Source organism: Astatotilapia calliptera, chromosome 19 (genome assembly GCF_900246225.1).
Source record: "Astatotilapia calliptera chromosome 19, fAstCal1.2, whole genome shotgun sequence".
In the NCBI taxonomy this organism is placed as follows: Eukaryota; Metazoa; Chordata; class Actinopteri; order Cichliformes; family Cichlidae; genus Astatotilapia; species Astatotilapia calliptera.
In genome coordinates this window covers 30,092,677-30,119,053 of record NC_039320.1, presented here as the reverse complement: position 1 = coordinate 30,119,053, position 26,377 = coordinate 30,092,677, and the positions used below count along the sequence as shown (strand labels likewise).

At 41.8% G+C, this 26,377-nt stretch overlaps 1 protein-coding gene across 4 annotated transcripts in view; it reads right to left on the bottom strand.

The window, feature by feature from the left end:
• LOC113012010 (mitogen-activated protein kinase kinase kinase 7-like) overlaps window positions 1–26,377 on the bottom strand; it is a 27,252-nt gene extending 875 nt beyond the window's left edge. Inside the window, exons 1-13 of one of the 4 annotated variants that reach the window (XM_026151950.1) lie at window positions 26,103–26,377; window positions 25,532–25,642; window positions 23,101–23,166; window positions 21,254–21,299; window positions 20,006–20,144; window positions 19,366–19,490; window positions 17,407–17,535; window positions 11,858–11,988; window positions 7,593–7,677; window positions 7,316–7,446; window positions 7,065–7,203; window positions 5,424–5,470; window positions 1,465–1,580 (exon numbers count right to left, since the gene is read on the bottom strand). In XM_026151950.1, coding sequence (XP_026007735.1) covers window positions 1,465–1,580; window positions 5,424–5,470; window positions 7,065–7,203; window positions 7,316–7,446; window positions 7,593–7,677; window positions 11,858–11,988; window positions 17,407–17,535; window positions 19,366–19,490; window positions 20,006–20,144; window positions 21,254–21,299; window positions 23,101–23,166; window positions 25,532–25,642; window positions 26,103–26,168 — 1,331 coding nt within the window. In that variant the 5' untranslated portion in view covers window positions 26,169–26,377. Of the gene's footprint in view, window positions 1–1,464; window positions 1,581–5,423; window positions 5,471–7,064; window positions 7,204–7,315; window positions 7,447–7,592; window positions 7,678–11,857; window positions 11,989–17,406; window positions 17,536–19,365; window positions 19,491–20,005; window positions 20,145–21,253; window positions 21,300–23,100; window positions 23,167–23,925; window positions 23,969–24,469; window positions 25,643–26,102 lie in introns of those variants that run through there. The other 3 variants (XM_026151952.1, XM_026151953.1, XM_026151951.1) reach the window with 3 other exon arrangements.

Below are 26,377 nucleotides of genomic sequence, written 5' to 3'. Positions count from 1 at the left end.
AGAAACTGGCCAAAAAAACCCCAACCCCTAGATGAATTATGAATAGTGTCTCAAAGTCACGTGCTTAAGAAAGAGGCCCTTCAGTTGATCCGTCTACTCTTTGCTGAAGCCTCGTCACAAATGGTCTCAGTGGAAGAGTAACCATTCTTAAAGAATGAAAATGAGGAGAGAAGGCTGAGGTATTCCAAATTATGCAAAAACTGGACTGAAAATTAGTGGCAACAGGAGAGATGAATCCAAATTAGATTTTTTTTTTGTTCAAATCACTGTGAATACAGTGGAATTTAAGAGAGAGTTACAACAGGGCGTGTCTGTAGCCAACTGTAAAACAGAAAGGAAGTCACGGCTTTTCAGCTGGTGTTTTAAGACCATGTCAGAGAATGATGAACAGACAGATTTTAATCCACCATGCAATCATTCTGGAAACTAACGGATTGGCAGCAGTTTCAATTTTCAACATGACAATGACCCCAAACACACTGCCAGTTAGAGGTGGGAATCACCATACATCCCACGATACGATATTATCACAATACTTAACGCACGATACGATATTATTGCAATTTTTAAAAATATTTTGCGATATTCAGATTCTGTACATAAAGGTAAACTTTATCAATATTCATTTTATCTAATATCAAAGTCTCACACTCAGTCTTTCTCTCATTTCAGTTTTATTGTTGACAAACTGAACGGTTTGTATTACAGTCTAGTCCAACTTAACTGAATGCAACCATCTGGTACAACTATAGCTATTCTGAACTATGCAATTTATGAAAACTATGCAGCCCATTCAGCAACTGAAGAATTTGAAAGTAAATTAAAACAAAATATAATTTTACAGTAAATAAAAAAGTTTTAAACTTAATTAAAATAAAACATGTCTTAAATTTAGTTTATTGCTGCCAAAAAACAAGTTAAACACATTTGGACAGTGAAGGAATGTCAGGATTCTTGCTCAGAAAAAGGATCAACATGCTTTGAAGTCAGAGCACAAAAACCTTTTTTGTAACAAAATATCGATTTCTGCTGTCCCTGTATCGATACATTATTAGCAAACAAAATATCACGATACTACACAGTATCGATTTTTTCCCCCACCCCTACTGCCAGTGCAGTAAAAGCATACATGGATAGAACAACACACAATCTAACACTGTCAACCATGGATTGGCCTCCCCAGAGACCAGACGGCAATATTATTCAAGCAGCATGGGCTCATATTAACATACTACGTATTTTATTGGTTGAGCCCACATGCTAGGATTCACATAAATCATTTTAACATTTTTGTCCATTGGCCTGAAGACCTAAACCCAATAGGAAGTCCACCATTTTTAACTGAAGATTAAATGTTTGCATTGATTTTTCCATTTCCAGGTGCATGATTAAAGCATGCACTCTTATCACACATCTTAAGATGTTCACAGTTCTGCTTAAGTTAATATTGTGCATGTGACTTACTTTTTCTGAACAAGGAGAGCAATCTCTGACTGGACTTTGAGGTACTCCTGAGCCATCCTGATATGCTGCTCAAACACAGCCATGGACTCTTTGGAGTTTGGACAAGGAGCCAGAGGCTGAAAACACAGGGACACGCTGTGGTTAATGCAACACTCTACACATGCAGACTTCAGTATAACAGCTGGATGAGAATACTACTATAATGCTCAAAAAAATTAAATTAAATTAAATTAAATTGAAAGAAAGAAAGAAACAGTTTTTAATCAGAATACAACATCAAGTCAGTTAAACTTCTAGAATATTGAACTTGTCAGTTTAGCAGCAGAGGGGGTTGTTACTCAGTATCAGCTGTTTTGGTGTTTATGGAGTTAATAACAGGTGCAGTAAAGGGGCAACAATGAGACAACCCTCAAATGGTTTGAATGAATGGTTTTACAGGTTTCCCTCCTCATATTCTCTCTTTTTTTCACTAGTTTTACATTTGGCTGAGTTCAGTGTCACTACTAATTGCATGAGGCAATACCTGGACCCTACTAAGTTGCACAGGTAAGTACAACTCCCCAAGTATGTCTAGCAATACATGCAATTTGCAGAAGGTTTGCTGGGTCTCCCAGCAGTCTCAAGAGCATGGAGAAGATTCCAGGAGACAGGCAGTTACTCTAGGAGAGTTAAATAGGGCCATAGAAGGTCCATAACCCATCAGCAGGACTGGTGTCTGCTCCTTTGTCCAAGGAGGAACAGGATGAGCACTGCCAGTCTTACAAAATGACCTTTAGCAAGCCACTGGTGTGAATTTCTATGACCAAACAATCACAGACTTCATGAGGGTGGTCTGACGTCCTTTAGTGGGCTCTACGCTCACTGCCCAGCACTGCGGAGCGTAATAAGCATTTGCCACACAATACCAGAAATGGTAGGTCCTCCACTAGCATCCTGTGCATTTCACAGATAGAAGCAGGTTCAGCCTGACCACATCAGGCAGGCGCAGACTTATTATCAAACCCTGTGCCTATTGATGCAGGTCATTCAGTCTCTGTAGAGCTGTAGTGAGAGCTAGATTTCATATCGCCAGCAGTAACTCAGACTCATTTCCAGTGGATGTTGGCTTTCTCTCATTTCCATTCATAATCTTTATATATTTTTACAGGTAAGTGGTTCTGTTGGCTTTACTGAGTGGTGGCCTGCAGCTTGCACCGGGGCGGTTTACAGCTGACTGTGAATCAGTGTGGATAAAAATTAGCACCTCTAAGTCCAATACCATGATTTTCCGGTAGAAAGAGCAGTGTGGCCAATTCAGACTGACAAGCAATTGCTGTGGAGTAGAGTTTGTTAAGCAAATTTATCAGACCATCACCAAGTGAAGTTCATTCAATTAAATCTTATTTATAAAGAGATAATTCACAGTCACCTCAAGGTGTTTGAGATACAGTGTGATTTATACCACGGCTGCCCTTAATTAACAATATTGGTATGTGGTGGGGTGCAGTCTGTGGCTCAGCTGCAGGGGAGGGCTGGAGCAGTGGATTCAGGATGTGGTGTCAGGGGAGGCTGACACACACCTGATCTCCATCAGCAAAACACACCTCCCCTTTAAGGATGGTGCCGGGACCAGAGGGGTGGGTGTGTGTGTGTGAAGAGCAGCTGAAATGCTGCTTGTGCTATGATAAAGTGGGAAATAAAACCTTACAAATAAAAGATACCAGAAAGTGCAGATCATGTGTGTGGGTCCTCATTCTGGCACATGGTAATTACCATAATCTTTTTTTTCTTTTTTACAGCTAGATGGATTGGTGCAGCATCTGAAGTAACGTATGGATGCATGCTCAATCATCCACGTAGCGTTTTCAGTGGGAGAAACGATTCATCACTTATCCAGGTGACTTCTTCAGTCTCAGCGGACTGCAGGTTTCCACAACCTTATAAACAGTACATTTGCATAATGACTGAAACCAGCCCACTGAAGGAACAATGGGCTGTTACGTCAGCTCCTTGATCATTAATTTGGAAATTGTCATGACCACCAATCAATAAGCATGAGTCCCATTCACAGAGAGTTGGGGAATGGCTGCAGTCACAGCATTGTAAGATGGTGACAGATGTACCGTTAGGCCCCCTCCTCAATTCAGAGATGGTCTTTCCCTTTTCATGTAAATGGACTCCTTGACTCCGCCCTCAAACCAGCGTTCCTCCCTGTCCAGGATGTTACATCCTCATCATTGAAAGAGTGTCCACTGGCCTGTAGGTGTAAATAGACTGCAGAGTCCTGGCCTGACGAGGTGGCTCTTCTGTGTTGTGCCATCCTCTTAGCCAGAGGTTGTTTGGTTTCCCTGATGTATAAATCCTGGCAATCCTCCTGGCACTTAACAACTATGTTACTCTGCTTGTGTCGGGGGACCCGATCCTTGGTGTGGACCAGTGTTTGGCGCAGTGTGTTTTGGGGTTTAAAAGCCACAGAGACCCAGTGTTTAGAAAAAATGCCTCTCAACTGCTCCGATACTCCTGACACGTACGGGATCACTACAGGTTTTCGCTTAGTCGGAGGTTGTATTTTTCTCCTGGATCATCTGCAGCTTTCTTTAGGAGCCTTCCCAGCTTTGACAAAAGTCCAGCTGGGATAACCACATTTACTCAGGGCCTTCTTGATGTTCTTCTGCTTCTCTGGCCGCTGTGTCAGTGGGGATGGTGTTCGCTCTGTGTTGTAGCGTCCTGATGACACTCAGTTTGTGCTCCAGTGGATGATGAGAGTCAAACCTTAAATACTGATCCGTATGTGTAGGTTTACTGTACACATCAGTTTTAGATGTCGCCCATTACTGATGGAAATCACACAGTCTAAGAAGGCTAACCTGCCACTTTTCATATCCTCCCTTTGATGTCTTGGTCCACCAAGTTAATGTGATCAGTGAATTGTGGAACGTCCTGAGATTTGATTTTCACCCAGGTATCATCCACATACCTGAACCAATGACTTGGTGTTCCAGGGTAGAATGAAGACACAGTTCAAACACACTTGGTGGATGCTGAGAGCGGTCCTGTTGCTGAGGTTGGGGTTATCCTGTAATCTCTTACGGACTACCTCCAACGCTTCCATGACTGGGATGCAAGTGAAGAGAGATGTAACGTCGTACGAGACCATGGTTTCATCTGCCTCCATAATGACATCTCTCACCTTCTCAACAAACTCCAAGGTGTTCTGGATGTGGTGTTCAGATACCAACAGATTGAGAATTGAAGCCAGAAACTTTGAGATGTTATAGGTGACTGAGTTGATCATGCAGACAATCGGTCTTAAAGGTGCACCCTGTTTATGTATCTTCAGTAAACCATACAGACTTGGTGTAGATTCCCCTAGATACAGCCAGTCCGGTCAGTGGCACTGTCCTGTCCTAACTGCTTCAGGCAATCTATCACCCTCTTCCTGGGTCTCATTTCAGGGGCTCATGGTTAAGAAGCAGCTGAGTGTGAAAGTGAAGTTTTAGTGGTTGATCTATGACCCCATCCTCACCTGTGGTCATAAGCACGGGTAGTGACTAAAAGAATGAGACTACAGATACAAATGGCAGAAATAAATGGTGTTCAGGTGGTTCAGGTCTTTGACAAGGATGCCTCCATGGTAAGTCGGAGTAGTGGCCAAAAATGCCTGCATGTCCAGAATTTCAAACATATTCACATTTTACTTATTTAGGCAAACATAAGAAATAGAAACATCACATTTTAGTATTACATACATTTTAAATTTCAAAATATATATTTTGCTGAATTTAGCAGATCTTCTACATTACTTATAATTTAGAGTTCTCATACTTACAAAACAATAACTAATACATGCATAAACACTAAATGTAAGTGTGTGGGTATATGTCTTCACCTAGAAAAGGCAGAGAAAACTGTAATCCAATACCATGGTGAACTACAGCTATGTTTTTGTGTTTTTAAGCACAATAAAAATACCATCTTACCTGCAGCTGATAATCCAGTTTCAGATAGCCATCTACTCCATTGGTAGCTAAAGACACACACACACACACACACACACACACACACACACACACACACACACACACACACACACACACACACACACACACACACACACACACACACACTTTTACTTTTCAAACACAAATCCAAACACTGGCAGTGAACCATCTAATGCTACTGTGGTCAGACTAATGCATTCACATCTGTGACTGAACTAGAAAATAAGTGTTATGAGGTGCTAGGTTTTACCAAAGAAGACAAACAAGGAGTCTATCACTAGGTACTGACCAGGTATTACACAGATTAGGCATAACATTATGACCACCTGCCTATTATTGTGTTGGTTTGTCTGTGTAGGTTCTCTGTCATCCAGGTCATGGTAGTCAAAGGAAGTTGGGCTGTATGGAGTGGCAGGGAGAGGTAGTACCCTAAGGGACAGCCCCCAATAGGTTTAAATACCCTGCACTCTGCACCATTTGGATGAAATCACTGGACCCATTATCAGACCCAGTAGGTCCCTGGGTTCTTCCTGGTAGGTTTTTCTGAGTATTTGGTGAAGGCATTCGACCCCATCTCCAAGGGTTACTTTGGGAGTATGGGGTATCATGCCTATTGATGCAGGTCATTCAGCCTCTGTAGAGCTGTAGTGACAGCTTGATTCATATCGCCAGCAGCAAGTCAGACTCATTTCCAGTGGATGTTGGCTTTCTCCATTTCCATTCATAATCTTTATGGAAACAATTTATAGGTGCAACCAAGAGGTGGCTGCACCATTTGGTTTTAGAACTGAAGAAGCCTGTTGGAGAGATGAAACATCTTCACAAAACTTTAACAAGTCCAGTCGCTTTCTTTCCAAGCTCCTTAGACGTTGTGTTGGTTTCGCTTTTGCTGCCAAAACAGCCCTGACCCATCGAGGCATGCACTCCATCAAGCCATTCAATTCTGAAAGTGTGCTGTTGTATCGGGCATCAAAATGTTAGCAACATTTGAGCACTGTAAGCAGCAAAGTGAGGCCTCCAAACTCACTTAAATCCGTACGCTCGCCCCAGTTATCCTGCTTCTAACACATCACCTTTTTAGAATAAAATGTTCACTTGCTCCCTAAAATATCCCCCCCTCCAACAGGTGCTATAATGAAGAGAAAATCATTGTTTTTCACTTCACCTGTTGGTGGTCAGAATGCTATGCATTAATCATGTCTCATACAATTTATAAACGCAGGTTGCTAACCAAACAGCTAGTGTTAGACAGTAACTTCACCCTCTCATCCAAATACATGTATAGTAATTTGAGCTTCTAAAAGTCTAACACAGCATGAGCTATTTTGATGTTTTAAAATGTAGAGTTAAAAACCAATGAGTTATAGAACATTGATGGCAAAACGGAAATAGAAAACAATCTAAAAACTGTCTGTATACAGAGAAACAAATTAGTTTACCACAGTCTTTAAATTTGGCAGACGTCTTGTAAACCTTGCTTCAGGTCAACAGCAGTTACTATCTTCTAATATGACTGCAATGTGTCCACGGCGGGGCGGGTACAGTATTTACTCAGACACATATATTTTAAAGGTTGAATTGATGATTATTTTGCAGGAAAATAATATTGTGTGAATCTACCTGTGGAGCTGAATGTCATCTTCAGTTCTGACTGGCTAGAGTTGATTGGAGAACTGCTCGAGTGGGTTGAGTTTTGGGAAGGCCCTGGTTGAGTGTCCACACCTGAGGTCCTGGGCAGACCAGTACGCGATGCAGGACTCTGGGATTTGAAAATCATAAAATAATAAAAAATAATAAAATAAAATCATAAAACAGGTTCAAAGCAAAACACTGTGAAGAAGTGTGATCACTGTGTGATTATGTTCTATTACCTTTGAGGGCTTGAACTGAAGTGGAAATTTGGACTCGGGACTTTTCAGGGTTTCCTCTCTACCAACTGAGTTTGTGTGTTCTATGTCGTCATCACTCCGGCTACAGTTGATAGTGCAGTCAGCATACGAGTCTGAGCAGAAATAAAGAAATCATTTGTGATAATATTAATGATTTAACATGGAATGATTTCAATTCCATTTATTATAAAAAAAGTTAGCAGAGACTGAAATAGCTGTTGAAGTGATCATGCATTAGTAGAAGCTGTAGCATGGTTACCCGTGCTTGTGGCTGACGAAGAGCCACTTCTGCTGGCTGACGACTGATGAGGAAGATCCAGTGGTTCATCGGAACCTGGAAAGTACTGGAAGATGCACACATAGCACCCTGCATTTTTAAAGAACTCTTTCTAGGCCAGTGTTTCTCAGCCTTTTGGAGTCACGGCACATACTTCACATCAGAAAAATCACACGCCACACCACCAAACAAAAATGTCACAAAAAGCATTCCGATAATTTTTCCCTGCGCACCAGGTATAAGCAGAATTAGCTCGGTTTGCCCCCAGTATACCCTTTTTGCTTTCTTCTGACCACTACTCATGCTAGGGCCTTCATCTGGGTAGGAGTTTTCTCCAGGACCAGGTCAGACTGACTACTTTTTCTTTTTTAAAATATTTTAAAATATTTTTTTATTGAGCGTCAAGAATGTAATACAAAGACATACATGTAACAAAGTCACAATGCTTCTTTTATATGCATACCCCACACCAAGAACATCTTGGACACCAATCCAGAGGAAAAAAAAAATTTAAATGAGGTACATCAAAATTCACTATATTTAAAGATGTGCACGTAAAAGGCAATAGTTTGCACAAAATTAATCACCATCACAACAATAAGGGTATACGGTAGCTGCCAAGCGAGTATCAGATGGGTATGGTTTAAATTTTCTCTAAATGTTTTAGCAATGTATCCCAAACGGCAAAGAATCTCTCCTTCGACCCCTTGAGAGTACAGCTGTATAAATTGTGACAGGTCACTGAACCACAGAGCCACTTTGGGTGGCTTTTGTGACTTCCAATGCAATAATATCTTTCTGCGCGCAAGCAGTGTAGTGAAAGCGATTATGTTTTTGTAGCTTTTCCTTAATGTTCTATGTCCTCTATCTGTAGCACCAAATATACCCATGACTACATTGGGTTGAAGCTCAGCATTCAATGCTTCAGACAGTGTTTTGAAAATTGTTGAGCAGTAGGCTTTTAAAGTTGGACATGACCAAAACATATGTGTTAAATCTGCAGAAGGATTTCTACATCTCTCACAGCTTGCATCTATGTTTGGAAATATTTTGGCCAGTCTTGCCTTAGAGTAATGAATGTGGTGAAGAATCTTGAACTTTATGATGTTTAATTTGGCACAAGAAGTGCTGTTGTTTACTCTTAAAAGAGCGCTCTCCCAGGTCTCCTGCTCTAAGTCCACCCCCGGCTCATCCTCCCAGTCCGCTCTGATCTTTGCCATTGTTATATTCTTAAAGGAGGCTATACAATTACTGATCCTTGAGATAAGACCTTTAGGCTTAAATGTGAGTTTCAACAGATCATCAACACCAGTAAATGGTGTTATATTTGGAAAGTTGGGGTTATAATGCTGAAGGAAGTGCGAACTTGAAAGTATCTAAATAAGCTGGACCGAGGGAGGTCAAATTTTTGTGACAAATCCTGAAAATTTGCCAATACACCGTCTATGTACATGTCAAAAAAAATTGTGGATGCCTCGTCTCTGCAAAAGAGCAAATTCAGAGTCTAATCTGGCAGGAGGGAAAAGATGATTATTATGAATAGGGCTCAAATGGAGAAGATTTTTAAACCCAAAGTTCTTTTAAAATTGAGCCCATATTTTGAGGGTGTTAAGAACTATAAGACTGTCGGTGTACAGCCGTGAGGAAACTGGAAGGCTGCAGGTGACCAAGGCTCTAAGGGAGGTGGAAATGTAAGACGCCGCTTCAATTTGGCACCAATCTTCATCTGGGGTGTGGAGCCAATAAATTATTTTTTGAACATTTGAGGCCCAGTATTAATGGCCGAAATTTGGAAAGGCTAAACCACCTAGGTCTTTAGGCCTCTGTAACTGATCCAGGCGTATTCTAGGTTTTTTCCCATCCCATATAAATGAGACCAAAGCTTTATCAATAGATTTAAAAAATGATTTTGGAAGGTAAAGTGGGATACACTGAAATAGATAAAGAAACTTGGGGAGTATATTCATTTTTATACAATTTACGTTCCCTGCCAACGATAGATGAAGTGGTTTCCATTTCTTTAAGTCCAATTTGACCTTTTCAAGTAGCGGGCAGAAATTTTCTTCATAGAGATTGTGCAAATCTCGTTATATTTATGCCTAGATATTTAAAGCCATTTTTGGCTGTTTTGAAAGGTATAGCACTGCTCTATATTTGAAGAGCCAGGTCATTAGCAGGATAGCATTCACTTTCACTGAAGTTCAGTTTGTACCCAGAGATGGAGCCAAAGCTGCTTAGGGTGTGGAGGATATGGGGGACACATGAAACGGGATCAGATACATACATTAACAGATCATCTGCATAGAGGGATACTCTATGCTCTTTATCCATCCTACAAATACCTGCAATTGATGGCAAAGTTTTGAGTGTAATAGAGAGGGGCTCTATGGCCAGGGCAAATAACAATGGGCTGATCGGACAGCCCTGACGGGTGCCTTGCCATTTTGCATCGCCTTTAGTACAGTAGTCACTTTTGCATGATTGAGTGGAAGTTCAGCTTCAGTCCTATGGGCCGCTGTTACAAGAGGAGCCTGAAGATTGTCAAAAAAATGCTCCATAGCAGAGCAGTCACTTGTAATCTCAGATGTATAAAGATTTGAATAAAACGCCGTGAAGGTTTCTTTAATTTCTTCGGGGTCAATTGTTAACTCACCATCATCTTTTCGTATTTGTGGGATTTGTTGTGCGGCTGAGTGGCATTTAAGTTGATGTGCTAATAAACGTCCGGCTTTATCGCCATGCTCATATACATAACCTCATGACTTTAACAGAAGACGTTCGGTTTTTTCAGTTGATAGCAAATTATACTGTATTTGGAGGTCTAGCTTCCTTTTGTAGAGCTCAGGAGAGGGAGAGAGAGTACTGAGCACCTACCATAGAAATGGTTCTTGCCTATTTCAATTCATTTTGTGTTTTCTAAACGAATATGAGATGATTTCTTCCCTGATTACAGCCTTTAGTGTCTCCCACAAGAGAGAAGGTGAAACATTATCTTTTTGGTTAAAAATTAGAAAGTCATCTATTTTTTTTTTTATATCATTTCACACAAACCCTTCTCTGCCAGGAGAGTCCTGTCTAACTTCCAAGGCGGGCGTTCTGATTGGTAGAGAGAAAAGTACAGGGCATGATCTGACTCTACAATGGTTAAATATTCAGTACTCATATAGTCTATTCTACTATATGAATGATGTACATTAGAAAAAAAAGAAAATGACTTTGTGGAAATAAAAACCGCCAGGGGTCAACAAAACCTATTTGGGCCATAAAAACAGATAATATCTTGGCTTTTTTGGAGAGATTTGTAGGTTTAGAGCTGGAACGGTCAAGTGTTACATTCATCACACAGTTCAAGTCTCCACCAAAAATCAGCTGTTTTGAGTTCATATCTGGAATTAATGATATTATTTTGCCAATAAACTTATCATCATCCCAGTTCGGGGCATAAATATTTATCAGAACCGGACTGACTACTTTTTCTTTCAAATATTTATCTATTGTTATTAGGCGCTGGTTGTCTCACAGCATGACTATTATGTAATTTCTTCTTCGTCTTCTGTTTTACTGGCAGTTGGCAACCGATGTAATTTGAGCAGGTAGTTGTACTGCCCTCTAGTGGAAGAGAATGTAATTGTTCTGCCCATTACTCATGCTGCTGGCTTAGAGTAGTAATCAGGTGGAACCAGATAATCTTCCACGGCACAACTATATGCTGTGGCACAGTGGTTGGGAAACACTGCTCTAGGTTCATCTGATTTATAAAACCTTCTCAAAAGATCATTTGTTTAATTGTTTCTAGATATAGTTCCAATTTGTCATGTCATTACTTTTAATTGTTTTACTATATTTCTTTTTACGCACAAAAACAGTTACATTGGCACTTGAGTTTTTAATGTGGCTAAGTATCTTTGACAGTTTATTATCAGACTCCTCCAGGGAAGTCGGTCCCAAAAGTCAGATTCATTTTGATGGTACAAAACAAAACAGAAAAAAGTGAAAATTTCAGCCTTTAATCTTTTTAGATCATTCTGTTTAAAACACACGCCTCAGATTTCAGTGTGCAGAAAAAATTCAAAACAATGAGGGCTGAGCAGGAGATTCATGGTGATTTGAGATGGAGTGAACCACATCATAAAAAAACCTAAATTTGACTGAATTTCTGAGAAAACAAATGCTATAATTCATTTCTTTACTGTACACACAAACTGAAATAAAATGATAATTCGTGGTTCCATGTAGTGGCACTATACCTTCATTAGATGATTCATAGTGTTTTTGACCTCATTCATTGATGGCCTCTGGCTGGGTTCTTTGTCCCAGCAGCGTGTCATCAGAGTCTCTATGGGTTCTGGAAGGTCTTTGATCAGAGGAGGTCGAGTACCTGTCGTAGTAACCAGTCAGCCAGAAGAGAACAATGGTTTCCATTATCACCATTATGAACAAAACTTCGTATTATGTCAAGAGAAAAGACCTCATTCGGTGTGTACACACAAATGTTTCGTAAATCGTCGACAAACATTTCACTCACATATTTAATTCAGCATTATTTTTGTGAATTTGTTCGTGCTCTACAAACAAATTTAGAAGTTTCTCAGACCAGACTGTGAACACGAATAGATGATGAAAATTATGATGGTGAAAAAATTACTTGAAGACTGCAGTTACAGAGAGATTTCTGGATGAATGAAAACAACAAAAAATGGTAAAGCAATATCAGAATGGTAGTTGCCTTTTTTTGCATACTCTTTTTAATAATCAGGATCAGAATACTTTATTCATCCCGAGGGAAATTAGGGTTACAGCAGGCAGCACGCTAATGGCGCATGCGCACTTACAAAGGAACCATCTGACCAACTTTACACAAACATCACATTGGGCAGACATGTCAGAAAGGTAGGCTGATAGGAAAAAAACAACAAAAATACACTACATGAGGTAAGAGGAGGAGAAAAAAAAAAACTCCACTCAGACTGAGCTCCTAGTGGGAGAACAGTTTGATAACAGAAAAAAACCCCACCTCAGCACAAAAGCACATGACTATCAATACACCTTAGAAACACAAGACAAGCAACAGGGGCGGGTAAAGGGTAAGAGAGAGCCGGTGTAGACAGCGCATCCAGTCCTGCAGTATATCTGCGCTGGTCCAGTTGACTGCTATCTTCCCCGGTAGGGCACAAGCATCGAAGGCGTTGGGAGGGGGGATGAGTGACTGCTTATCAGTGTAAGTGTGTGTGTGTGCGTGTCCATAGTTTAGCTGAGACAGTGTCCTTCGGCCTATCAGGCTAAGTAAACAGTCCTCCAGCCAATCCAGGTGTCCTTGCATGGGATGGGAAGAATAGCTGTAACACAGTCATTATCAGGGAGTGATTGTTCGGCTCCAGCCTTGGGCCTGCAGCTGGCGCCGTGATGGGGATCCGCAATGTTTATGTTGGTTTTGTTAATTTCCATGCGAGCAGCCCAGGAGAATTTTTCAGGCTGCTCTTTAACACAATGGCCTCTCGATCTCCCGTTGGAGAGTCGCGAGCCTCCCCATGATGGTATCAAACTTCTGTTCCATGGTGTTATCGTTCTTTTGATTCTGAGACCTCACAACTGCAGTGATCTGTTCCGCGATGTTTTCCAACTGTCGCTCAAGGGTCTCATTTTGAGCAGGCCTCTCTCTGATGTTTCCCCTCATACGCTCAATGGTGTTGTTTTGAGCCTTCACAGCAGCTGCAAGCGTCTCCAAGGTGTTGACCATATTACGTTCGTTGTGAGAGGTTGCGCCTCGTTCCATTTCGATTCCAGCGGGCAGCCTTGGGGGGGTTTGAACAGCCGGTTCCGCTCTCTTATTTCTCCGATAAACCAGGGCTAAGCCAGCTTAGCCTGTTATCATGGTTCCGAATAGATACAGTGGGGCAAAAAAGTATTTAGTCAGCCACCGATTGTGCAAGTTCCCCCACTTAAAATGATGACAGAGGTCAGTAATTTGCACCAGAGGTACACTTCAACTGTGAAAGACAGAATGTGAAAAAAAAAATCCATGAATCCACATGGTAGGATTTGTAAAGAATTTATTCGTAAATCAGGGTGGAAAATAAGTATTTGGTCAATAACAAAAATACAACTCAATACTTTGTAACATAACCTTTGTTGGCAATAACAGAGGTCAAACGTTTACTATAGGTCTTTACCAGGTTTGCACACACAGTAGCTGGTATTTTGGCCCATTCCTCCATGCAGATCTTCTCGAGAGCAGTGATGTTTTGGGGCTGTCGCCGAGCAACACGGACTTTCAACTCCCGCCACAGATTTTCTATGGGGTTGAGGTCTGGAGACTGGCTAGGCCACTCCAGGACTTTCAAATGCTTCTTACGGAGCCACTCCTTTGTTGCCCGGGCGGTGTGTTTTGGATCATTGTCATGTTGGAAGACCCAGCCTCGTTTCATCTTCAAAGTTCTCACTGATGGAAGGAGGTTTTGGCTCAAAATCTCACGATACATGGCCCCATTCATTCTGTCCTTAACACGGATCAGTCGTCCTGTCCCCTTGGCAGAAAAACAGCCCCATAGCATGATGTTTCCACCCCCATGCTTCACAGTAGGTATGGTGTTCTTGGGATGCAACTCAGTATTCTTCTTCCTCCAAACACGACGAGTTGAGTTTATACCAAAAAGTTCTACTTTGGTTTCATCTGACCACATGACATTCTCCCAATCCTCTGCTGTATCATCCATGTGCTCTTTGGCAAACTTCAGACGGGCCTGGACATGCACTGGCTTCAGCAGCGGAACACGTCTGGCACTGCGGGATTTGATTCCCTGCCGTTGTAGTGTGTTACTGATGGTGACCTTTGTTACTTTGGTCCCAGCTCTCTGCAGGTCATTCACCAGGTCCCCCCGTGTGGTTCTGGGATCTTTGCTCACCGTTCTCATGATCATTTTGACCCCACGGGATGAGATCTTGCGTGGAGCCCCAGATCGAGGGAGATTATCAGTGGTCTTGTATGTCTTCCATTTTCTGATGATTGCTCCCACAGTTGATTTTTTCACACCAAGCTGCTTGCATATTGTAGATTCACTCTTCCCAGTCTGGTGCAGGTCTACAATACTTTTCCTGGTGTTCTTCGAAAGCTCTTTGGTCTTGGCCATGGCGGAGTTTGGAATCTGACTGTTTGAGGCTGTGGACAGGTGTCTTTTATACAGATGATGAGTTCAAACAGGTGCCATTCATACAGGTAACGAGTGGGGGACAGAAAAGCTTCTTACAGAAGACGTTACAGGTCTGTGAGAGCCAGAGATTTTCCTTGTTTGAGGTGACCAAATACTTATTTTCCACCCTAATTTACGAATAAATTCTTTACAAATCCTACCATGTGGATTCATGGATTTTTTTTTCACATTCTGTCTCTCACAGTTGAAGTGTACCTCTGGTGCAAATTACTGACCTCTGTCATCATTTTAAGTGGGGGAACTTGCACAATCGGTGGCTGACTAAATACTTTTTTGCCCCACTGTAGATATCTTCAGCGTCCTCGATCGACAGTCCCGCCAGGCACATGATCCTCCAGTTCTGCCACCCGTCCATCGTGTATCCGGCAGGGAAAGTCCCTCCAGGGCACTCAGGCTCTCCCGAGCCCAGATTTCTCGTTGAGAAAAGGGTGTCAATAGCATTCAGAGACCAGTTGATCAAATCCATAATTCTCTTTTAGGTTTTAGAGAACGACAGTGGGAGGCTATTCCAGGGAAAGTAATGCACACAAGACAAGGACATAGAGGCTAAGCAGGGAAGATAAGGGTGAGGAGGAGAGGAGAAAAGTGCGACCGCCTTCGCTGAGAGCTAAAGAAGAGTGCACCAAGTGCTCTGATTACCACTGGAATCACTGTTACCTTCACACTTCACATCTTTCTGAGCTCTTCTCTGAGCCATTTGGTACTTCTCCAGGTTCTTGTGTTCCTTCTTCCTGATGTGTCTATCACCATGGTTGCTCTTCCCTGCTTGTCAACCACTACTATGTCCAGTTGGGTAGCCATCACCAGTTTGTCCGTCTGTATCTGGAAGTCCCACAGGATCATACCACAGTCATTCTCGACATCACCTTGTTCCTCGAATTCAGCTGACTACTCAGAACTTGCCTTACTCTCTGCAGGTACTTGATGGTTGCAGCTTTCCTAGCGGCCTCTTAGTGGTTCCTATTTGTCTGTGGTACTTGTAGCTATTCTCACTACTTCCAGTAGTGCGATCCTCTCAGTTTTGACTACCTTTTCTTCGTTACCATCCGATGACATTTCTCCAGTCTGAATGACATTCCGATGCTGCTGCTTTAGATCCTTGGAGTGTGGATCAGTGAATCGATGTATCATTCACTCTTGGCATACAGCTTGATGCCATCCATGTGGAGGAGGTGGCTTACAATTGCTCCATTCTGTAGTCTGTATCAGTAGCCAGTCTTGTCAATGATCTCATTCAGGGGGTTCAGGCCTATGCAGAACAGCACTGAGGACAGCGGGACAGATCCCGCACCGATGGTGACTTGTGCTATAGGCTTGAAGTTGGCGTCTAAGTGTTGTACGCCAGATTCCCATTAAGTTCCTGATGAAGGCTCTAACGGTCCTGTTGATCTCGTATAGTTCTAGGCATTCCAGGATCCATGTGTGGGCCATCGAGCCATAGGCCTTCTTGTAATCAATCCAGGCAGTGCACAGGTTGGCCAGCCTAGTCTTGCAGTCTCAGGCGACTGCTCCATCTATCAGTAGCTGGTGTTTCACTCCCAATTCCTTTCCATGCGCTGCTCATGTATTGAGCCAGGTGCCTGTTCAACTTAGCTGCTATGATGCCTGACAGGAGCAATCATGTGGTACTGAGGCAGGTTATTGGCCGGTAGTTGGATGGGACCGGTGCCTTCTGGGGGCTCCTTGGGGATCAGGACTGTCTGGCCTTTGTTTAGCCATTTTAGGTGTCTCTCATTGACTAGCAGCTGGGTCATTTGTGCTGCCAGGCGCTTGTGGAGTGCAGTCAGCTTCTTCAGCCAGTAGGCATGAACCATGTTGGGGCCTGGTGCTGTCCAATCCTTCATACTGGAGACCCTTTCTTGGATGTCTGCCACTTTGATGGTTACTGGACCCTGTTCAGTGAGCTAGCTGTAGTCTGCTCTTAGATCCACTAGCCACTTAGCATTGACATTATGGGCTGCATCCTTCTCCCATATGCTCTTCCAGTATTGCTCCATCTCCAGCCTTGGTGTTGCTGTTGTCATGCTGTTTCCTGCCACTGAGAATACACCTTGGATTGTTCTGTGGAGAACAGCTGGTTTATTCTCCTGCCTTCTATTTCTCTGGTATACCTCTTTAAGCGCCTGGCTTGAAGGCTATGAGTCTTTGCTTGGCAGTTTCCAAGGCCTCAGATATGGACAGCTTGCTGTACTTCTCAGGCACCTTCCACATCACACCTTTCTGTAACTTCGATAGTTGGCCAACTTCGCCCTATGCTACTTTGATCTCACACAAACACACACGCCTGAGAGAAGAGCTTGAGAAGCTCTGGAGGATGAAGGCAACAGTGGTCCCAGTGGTAATTGAAGCGCTCGGGGCAGTGACTCCCAAGCTGGCGAGTGACTACAGCAGGTCCCAGGAACAACATCTGAGATGTCTGTCCAGGGGAGTGCAGTCCTAGGAACAGCAAAGATGCTGCACAGGACCCTCAAGGTCCCAGGCCTCTTATGGAGGACTTGAGCTTGAAGGATAAAGACTACCCCCAAGGTGAGTAAGGACCTTTTTTTGTACTCTGTTAAGGTCCTCACTATCTAATAGAATCTACTCACCTCTGTGGACAGCCCACATTATGCAAAATGCAGAACCACCAATCTCGTCAAAGGGTTTCTTGCGTGTGATGACCTCCCACAGGATAATCCCCCAGCTGAACACATCACACTTTTCACTGTAGTTACTGCCTGAAGAATATAAACCAAAACCATATTTAAAATAATCTGAAAGTTATAGCCAGCAAAATACAGGTTAAAAGTGATGGTCATTAGGTAGTTCACAGTGACAAAGTCGTGCAGTTGTACTAAATAAGTTTATATATCCCTCGTGTCATAGTTAATTAACTGACACCAAGTGTAGTCCTCCTTCAACACCTGCCAACACTCTGATCTTTCCTGGGTTTCTCATATATTTTAAAACCACTACCCTTTGGCTTCCTGGCTTCATTTCTCCTGGTAAGATCTACAGACAATACATTGGACTTCTTTGCTTGATCAACTATGGGACCTTATATAGACAGGTGGGTGCCTTTCTAAATCACATCCAATCAACTGAATTTTCTACAAATGGACTCCAATCAAATTGAAGAAAAATCTGACAAATGATCAGTGGAAACAGGATACACCTGAGCTCAATTTTAAGAACCAAAGTCTATAAATGTTTATATACACGCTATATTTGTTTTTTTTTATTTTTAATGAAGAATTTCACTGTAACCTTTTTCACATTGGGTTTTTGGGACATTCCACGTAGAATTTTGAGATGAAAAATTTATTTAATCCGTTTAGGAATAAGGCTTACAAAATTTGGGACAAGTGAAGTGCAGCAAATACTTCATCAAATAAATTTAAGTTATTAAATTAAATGATATTAAATTTTTGTGTGTTCATCTCATCTTTTTGTGGCTGGTTCCTTTAGGGGTCAACACAGTGCCTCTACCGTCATACCAATCTTCTACCTGTCCTCCTTCACTACATCTCTGAATTTTGTTGGTAGTCTGCTTCCTTTCCTCCATCCTGGCAGCTGCATAATCAAGATTTGAACATTCTTAATGTAGTATATAACAACATGAGACCAACATGAGATCCTGAGTCCAAGATTGAAGAGGTGGGCGGGTTTTGAGCAGATCAACACTGGTTTATCTTCCAGAATTTATTTCTACACAGCTTGTGGAGGTAAAGTATGAAGCTCCTCTTGGTAAGATTAAAGATGCTGATAAATCAGCAAAGAACAACATTACCATGACAGCTACAGTCTGGATCAGTGTTGCCACAGAGGTATATCACTTGTCACTTTATAGGGTTAGGTTTATTATTGCCTCACAAAAACGTCCCGTGAAGGACACAGTGGGCCAACCATTGCTTCTTGGATTGAGAAGACTGCGGATATTACTCTGAGCAAAATTGTGGTTGTTTTCCATGACAATGGCTCCAATGTAGTGGTGACTGCAAACATCTTGCAGGAAAAACATGGGTGGATGTCTTACTTGTAAAATTATTTCTATTTCTATCCTTAATCACTCTAACCTGCTGCACATCCTTTCCAGCTTGAGCTCTCTGCCTAGACAATCGATACAAGTTCTGTTCTCCCTCCTTTGTGTCCAGCATCTTAAACAACTCACTATAAGCCTTTTCCACCTCTCTCTTGGCCGTATACTTAGCCTGCGAGTACTCCTGTTTACTTTCATCTTTTGTGTGTTCATTTAAGGAACACATAAGGGTTAAAAATACTCGATTTTTTTGGATTATACAAGGTATATGTATAAATGGGTATATGTGTAAATAAATAATTGATTCTTGGCAAGACCATCATTTTTATTGAAGCGACCCTTCCCATGAGTGATATAGGTAGAGGTTTCCATCTAGCCAGATCATCAAATGGAAAAATCATAGTGTTATTAAGCAAGCTTGATTGTTAAATCCCATTTCTAAAACAACAATGTGAGTGACACAAATCTAAGTACTCATTGTGACAAACAAAGATTTGATTAATATCTAAAAATATTGTTCATGGCTGACCTTCAAATACTTCTGGTGCCATCCAGGCTGCACTTCCTTTATTGTTGGTCATGTAGGTCTGAATATCACAAGCTGTTCCAAAGTCGCATATCTTCAGCACAGTACCACGAGCCACAAGCAGTAGACTGGAACAGTACAGACAGGGGTTTAAGACTTTCAAAAAATCTAAAATTTATATTCTAGTATACTTCATCAAAACTGATCAAAATACCATCATCAATATGATATCGCCTAGAAGAAAAGTTAGATGATGATGCTCTGTGGAGCGTGAATGTGTGCATGACATTTCATGGCAGTCTAACAGTCTTACAGTCTTCTGTTCCTTCAATTGATATTGCAAATGTCAGCTTCAAAATGCCAAATTTCAGGAAATAAAGATTCATAATCATGGCAAAATAAACATGTGGACAAAATTTCATGGCAATCCATCCCATAGTTATTATGCTATGTCGGTCAGCAGCAACAGACCGATCAGCAAGTAACACCAAGAGTGACTAATACTTTAGATAAATTGTAACAGAAATACTTTTAAACCCGTGGGGGGGAAAAAAACACATGTTCCAAAATGCCACCACAAAGGTTTTGAGTGCTCTTAAATCTCTGCACTGTTTATCATTATCTGTATCATTGAGAATCTTACTTTGGTGGTTTGAGGTCCCTATGAATTAAAGCCTTTGGCTTCATAGCATGAAGATAGGCAACTCCCTGGGCACACTGCAGACACCAGCTCATTGCATGGGATGCTGTATAGAAGGGCTGTGGGTCTGCACCATGCAGAACTTTGAGTGAGAAGCAGAGATGAAAAGAAATAATGATTATATCAATAAGCACAATAATGTGAGACTGTCATTTTTCTGCTATTTCAAATGCATTGGAATTAATTAGTAAAGAGCGTGAATGGTACGGTATGGTAGCCTCCAGACTTATTTGAAAATTAACTACTTACATTGTTGTAACATTGTGCTTTATTAAATAATTAAGCAGTTTTTTTTAAATATACTAAAATATCCCACGGATATTCAGACACTGTTAGAACCAGCATAACTGAAATATCGTACATTTGTCAACAATCGTTAAGATGCTTCTGCAACTGCATTCGAAGATACCCGTGTCTATTTGAATTCAATGAAGACGATGAGGAAAGCCATACAGCTTTCTATAAAGTCTCAAACACCTCTCACTGATGTTCTTCTTTATTATATATGTTATTATGTTTATATGTTATGTAAGATAAAACCAAGCCATGACACTAAGAGAGCTGTGGGATTCTAAACTTTGGACTGTATCAAGGCACAGCTCTGGGAAAGGATACCAAAAATGTTTTTGCAGCACTGAAAGTGTCCCAGAGCACAGTAGCCTCTATTATCTTAAAATGGAATAAGTCTGAAATCCAGTCTAGTTCTTAGATCTTGCTACCCAGCCAAACTAGACAATAATTAGGAATGACCAGTCTTGGTCAAACAAGTAAGCCAATGGTTTCTATAAATGAGAGACAAAAAAAGGTCAACCAAACTAAGAGAATCATTGATAAGAAAACCTTGTAAGTTTGGAATACTTATGTAACAGGGCAATTCAGACTTTTAACTTTAACATGTAAACATGCCAAATGGTAAATGGACTGTTTCTTATAGAGCACTTTTCTACACTATCTGAACACTCAGGGCGCTTTATGACATCCATTTTTGTCTTAGGAAGTACACTGTGAAGGTTAACAAAGAAGATATGGAAAACATGAAAGGGTCTGAAAACCTTTTGAACTAATAATAGGACGTTTTTATTAGCTATACTAGGAAAAGCTATGCAACGGAAAAAAACTATAACATGTTTCAGTAACTATCTCCTTAACTTCCCTTTAAAAAACTCTTTGCTCAGACACAGTAGGACTTACGGTTATATAAAGATCCACATTCTGCATACTCCATGACCAGACAGACCTGAGGGGGAATAAAAGAAAAAAAAAATCACATATCCTACAGATACAGTGGCTTGCAAGAGAACTTTGCCACATTTTGTCACATTACAGCCACAAACATGGATCAATTTTACACTTGAGAAGTGGAATGAAAATCAGACATGATTCCAAACATTTTTTACAAATAAATAACTGCAAAGTGGGGTGTGGTAATTATTCAGCCCCCTTTGGTCTGAGTGCAGTCAGTTGCCCATAGACATTGCCTGATGAGTGCTAATGACTAAATAGAGTGCACCTGTGTGTAATCTAATGCCAGTACAAATACAGCTGCTCTGTGATGGCCTCAGAGAATATTGGGAGTAACAACACCATGAAGTCCAAAGAACACAGCAGACAGGTCAGGGATAAAGTTATTGAGAAATTTAAAGCAGGCTTAGGCTACAAAAAGATTTCCCAAGCCTTGAACATCCCACGGAGCACTGTTCAAGCCATCATTCAGAAATGGAAGGAGTATGGCACAACTGTAAACCTACCAAGACAAGGCCGTCCACCTAAACTCACAGGCCGAACAAGGAGAGCGCTGATCAGAAATGCAGCCAAGAGGCCCATGGTGACTCTGGACGAGCTGCAGAGGTCTACAGCTCAGGTGGGGAATCTGTCCATAGGACAGCTATTAGTCGTGCACTGCACAAAGTTGGCCTTTATGGAAGAGTGGCAAGAAGAAAGCCATTGTTAACAGAAAACCATAAGAAGTCCAGTTTGCAGTTTGCCACAAGCCATGTGGGGGACACAGCAAACATGTGGAAGAAGCTGCTCTGGTCAGATGAGACCAAAATGCAAAACGCTGTGTGTGGAGGAAAACTAACACTGCTCATCACTCTGAACACACCATCCCCACTGTCAGATATGGTGGTGGCAGCATCATGCTCTGGGGGGGCTTCTCTTCAGCAGGGACAGGGAAGCTGGTCAGAGTTGATGGGAAAATGGATGGAACCAAATACAGGGCAGTCTTGGAAGAAAACCTCTTGGAGTCTGCAAAAGACTTGAGACTGGGGCGGAGGTTCAGCTTCCAGCAGGACAACGACCCTGAACATAAAGCCAGGGAAACAATGGGACGGTTTAAAACAAAACATATCCATGTGTTAGAACGGCCCAGTCAAAGTCCAGATCTAAATCCAGTCGAGAATCTGTGGCAAGATCTGAAAACTGCTGTTCACAAACGCTGTCCATCTAATCTGACTGAGCTGGAGCTGTTTCAAAGAAGAATGAGCAAAGATTCAGTCTGTAGATGTGCAAAGCTGGTAGAGACAGACCCTGAAAGACTGGCAGCTGGAACTGCAGCAAAAGCTGGTTCTACAAAGTATTGACTCAGGGGGCTGAATAATTACACACACACACACACACACACACACACACACACACACACACACACACACACACACACACACACACACACACACACACACACACACACACACACACACACACACCACTTTGCAGTTATTTATTTGTCAAAAATCTTTGGAATCATGTATGATTTTCGTTCCACTTCCCACGTGTGCACCACTTTGTGTTGGTCTTTCACGTGGACGTCCAATAACATTGATTCATGTTTGTGGCTGTAATGTGACAAAATGTGGAAAAGTTCAAGGGGGCCGAATACTTTTGCAAGCCACTGTAAATACAACAAAATCATGAAGATCAAAACAACTCTAAACCTATCACTGCTTCTTCGCATCCAGACAAGATAAAAACATAATGGGACAACTTTTTTCTTTTTTTTTAATTCAAACTTGCAAATGTTGAGTGTTAGATATACTCACTGGATTGTCACAGAAGCCATAGAGCTTAACAATGTTGGAATGATTCACTCGGGAGAGCTGGCGGAGCTGTGCATAGACAAAAGCAGCACAGGTGTAAAGGACATACACATTTTAAAAAAGCAGTCAGAGAGTGCAAACCTCCCCAAGGAAGCTCACTTTCTGAGCACTGTTTACTTTGAAGGGAATAGTATTCTATTTTATATATATTAATTTTGTTTTTGCAAAAAAAAAAAAAAAAAAAAAAAACACACACAAAAAACAAAAACATTCAATAAGGGCAAAATTAGAGATGTTTACTTTAATTACGCTAACATTATGTGGGAGCAGCTAATCCATAATAGACACTGATTTATAAAAAAACTGGACATGAATAACTGAAGTTTATTACGGAAGAGGATTAGGGCCACTGGGGGGGGGAGAAGAAAAGAAGTGGGCATGTCTTTTTTCTCTTCTTTTCCAGAATTCTGAGATTAAAGTCAGAATTCTGACTTTAGACATGCTAGACCAGGGGTGGGCAATTCCAGGCCTCGAGGGCCGGTGTCCTGCAGGTTTTAGATCTCACCTTGGGTCAACACACCTGAATCACATGATTAGTTCATTACCAGGCCTCTGGAGAACGTCAGGACATGTTGAGGAGCTAATTTAGCCATTTAAATCAGCTGTGTTGGTTCAAGGACACATAAAACCTGCAGGGACACTCGAGGCCTGGAGTTGCCCACCCCTGTGCTAGACCATCCTTAGACTTGGTCAGATTTGCTTCTGGAATATTTGTGAAAAAATGGCTTGTCTTCTATTATCTGAAAGGTTGGCAGCTGACATACTCACAGCAGAACCTCAGTTCACTGACAAAGGGTTGATTTTTTGGATACTGGAAAAAAAAACAAACAACAACTCTGAAGGTTGGAGATGTTTTAACCAAAGACAAAACCCTTCCAAGCACTGACCAACACGTTCACAAAGTGGAGATGAAGACTGTAAAAGGAGGAACTGTCAGGCCAATTTTAGACATTGTAATCCTCCTTTCTGGGAAAATTTGAAGTAAAACTAAAAAGTTTCTGTTTCACACTTAAAAAAAAAAGGAAGAAAAGAATTTCTTTACATTGTAGTTTACATAGTGGCATAATAGAATCACGCCAAACACAGAGTATACTGTCTTTCTTAGAAATTAACAGATTTCAGTGCACATGTTATTGACACCAGAGCAAATGGGCCTGTTGGTGAAGGACAGTCAGGGCAGGCCTCCTGGCAGTCCTATAAGATAGGAGACTGGCTGTGTGCAGTCTGATCCGGATTATCTGGGTAGAGTGCTGTGCAAACCTGTAGAAGACTGCCCATGGTTCCCAAGTGCAGGTTGAGAAAATAGTCTTACTGTGGTGTCATCTTCTTGAAACGCCCACTTCGCGGCTTGTCTTTGACATCCCCCATTGTATGGCACTTGGCCTTAAATTTAAGAGATGGTAGTAGAGTTCACATCAAATAATGCTGCAATTTGGTTTTGCAGAACAAGAACAAGAGTTTGAATAGGGCCTGCTGCCCTATAGGGAAGGTCCTATTCAGATCAGTTAAATGTGGAATGTTTGGAGCAGACAAAACTGGCCGCTGTAGTGGGGTCTGTGTGCACAGATGCCACTACTCAGGTGCCCATCAGACACCTGATTAGCAAGAGTCAATAGCAGAAGATGCTATTTAGCACTGACAGAGAAGACTTGGCAAGTATTTCAATTTACTCAACTCTGCTGCTCAACAAACAAATGCATTTTCCTTAAAAATGTGGCACCATATAGGGGACACAAGGAGAAGATAAGAAGAAAAGATAGCTGTAGGCCTCAGGGAAGCTGTTGCATGGTGCCATGGGTTCATCTAGTGTGTATCAGTACTGACAGGTATTTATGTTTCTCGGTCCACTGGATTAAAATGGGAGACAGTACTTCATCTACTATATGTCGTGGCATTGGGTAATTGTGGACCTTCACTGATGATAGCACGTGGATGAGTGGAGAAAGAAAGCTTAATATGAATATATTAAGAGTTGACTGAACCAACTCTGATCGGCTGTTTTGTAACGGAAAACCCAGGAGTTTGCGTTTTCTATCATTCACACTCCAATGAATGCACTGGAGAGCAACTTGGGTTTAGCTGGCACGCAGGCGGGAGCAGGCAGGGCCAGAACCACCAGCCTTCTGATTGGTGGGTGACGTCCTCTACCTCCTGAGCCACAGCCTGGAGGCAGAGCAGGTAGGTAGCCTGTGCTGGCAGTACATTCACAGTGAGTGGAGCTTTCCAGCCAAATGCGGTGTTTTAGTGTCATCTGGTTAAATCTACTTGTCCACATTTTATTTGCTTTACTGCCTATGAAAAGTTATTTTTCCTATTACATTAAGATATGTGATACTGTACAACAGATGGGCACAAAAAAGGATATTCACAGTACCTCAACAAGGAAAGCATTCCGTTCGTTGTCACTCTCAATGGTCTTGATTGCTACATCCTTTCCTTTCCACACAGCTTTGAAGACAACCCCAAAAGTCCCTCTGCCAACAGCCTGAAGACAAAGAACATGGAAAATTAACAGCTGCAACTCGGGGGACAATACTCTGTTGTTATTTTCCCTTAATACCAGAAGAGGGACTACAGTAACATTTACTTTAAAAATACATTTTATTGTATATCAGTCGTCATCGTATCATATAAAATAGCTAAACTGGGAATCACTAGTTCACATATGAGTAACTGTGTCCTTTAAAAACCGGGGCCTCGTTATGATTACTAGCAGGTTTATTCAGTAGTAAACACTGTCATGTTTTATATCTTGTGACAGACTCTCACTGTACTTCGCAGTTAAGAACAGTACCCCTTCAAAGCGAACAAACAGATCAGACTTCTTTGGTCCGTTACAGTCTAACCGAGCCTTACTCAGACAGAAACGTAGCTGATCCAAACTCAGCCACTGATCTCTAGCACCGCTGAGCTAACATTAGTTTCAATATATATCTTTAAATTACCGCTTCTACTTGGATATCTGCGTACTGGATGTCCTCAAACATACACCCAGCTAGAGTCTCCACCATCGTGGCAGAGAGCCGACACTCCTCGAAGCAAGCCGACGACGCTGGACTTACAAACCGAGGTTTATCGTGTTTTTATCAGAAAAAAAAAACCTTGGGGGAGTCCTGCCGAGCTGCCTTACTCATCTGTTGCTCTGAATTCAGGAAGTAGACACCAACAGCTCGCGCAGTGGCTAGAGACGTCTGTGATATGCGCGCTCGTGAACGCTGCA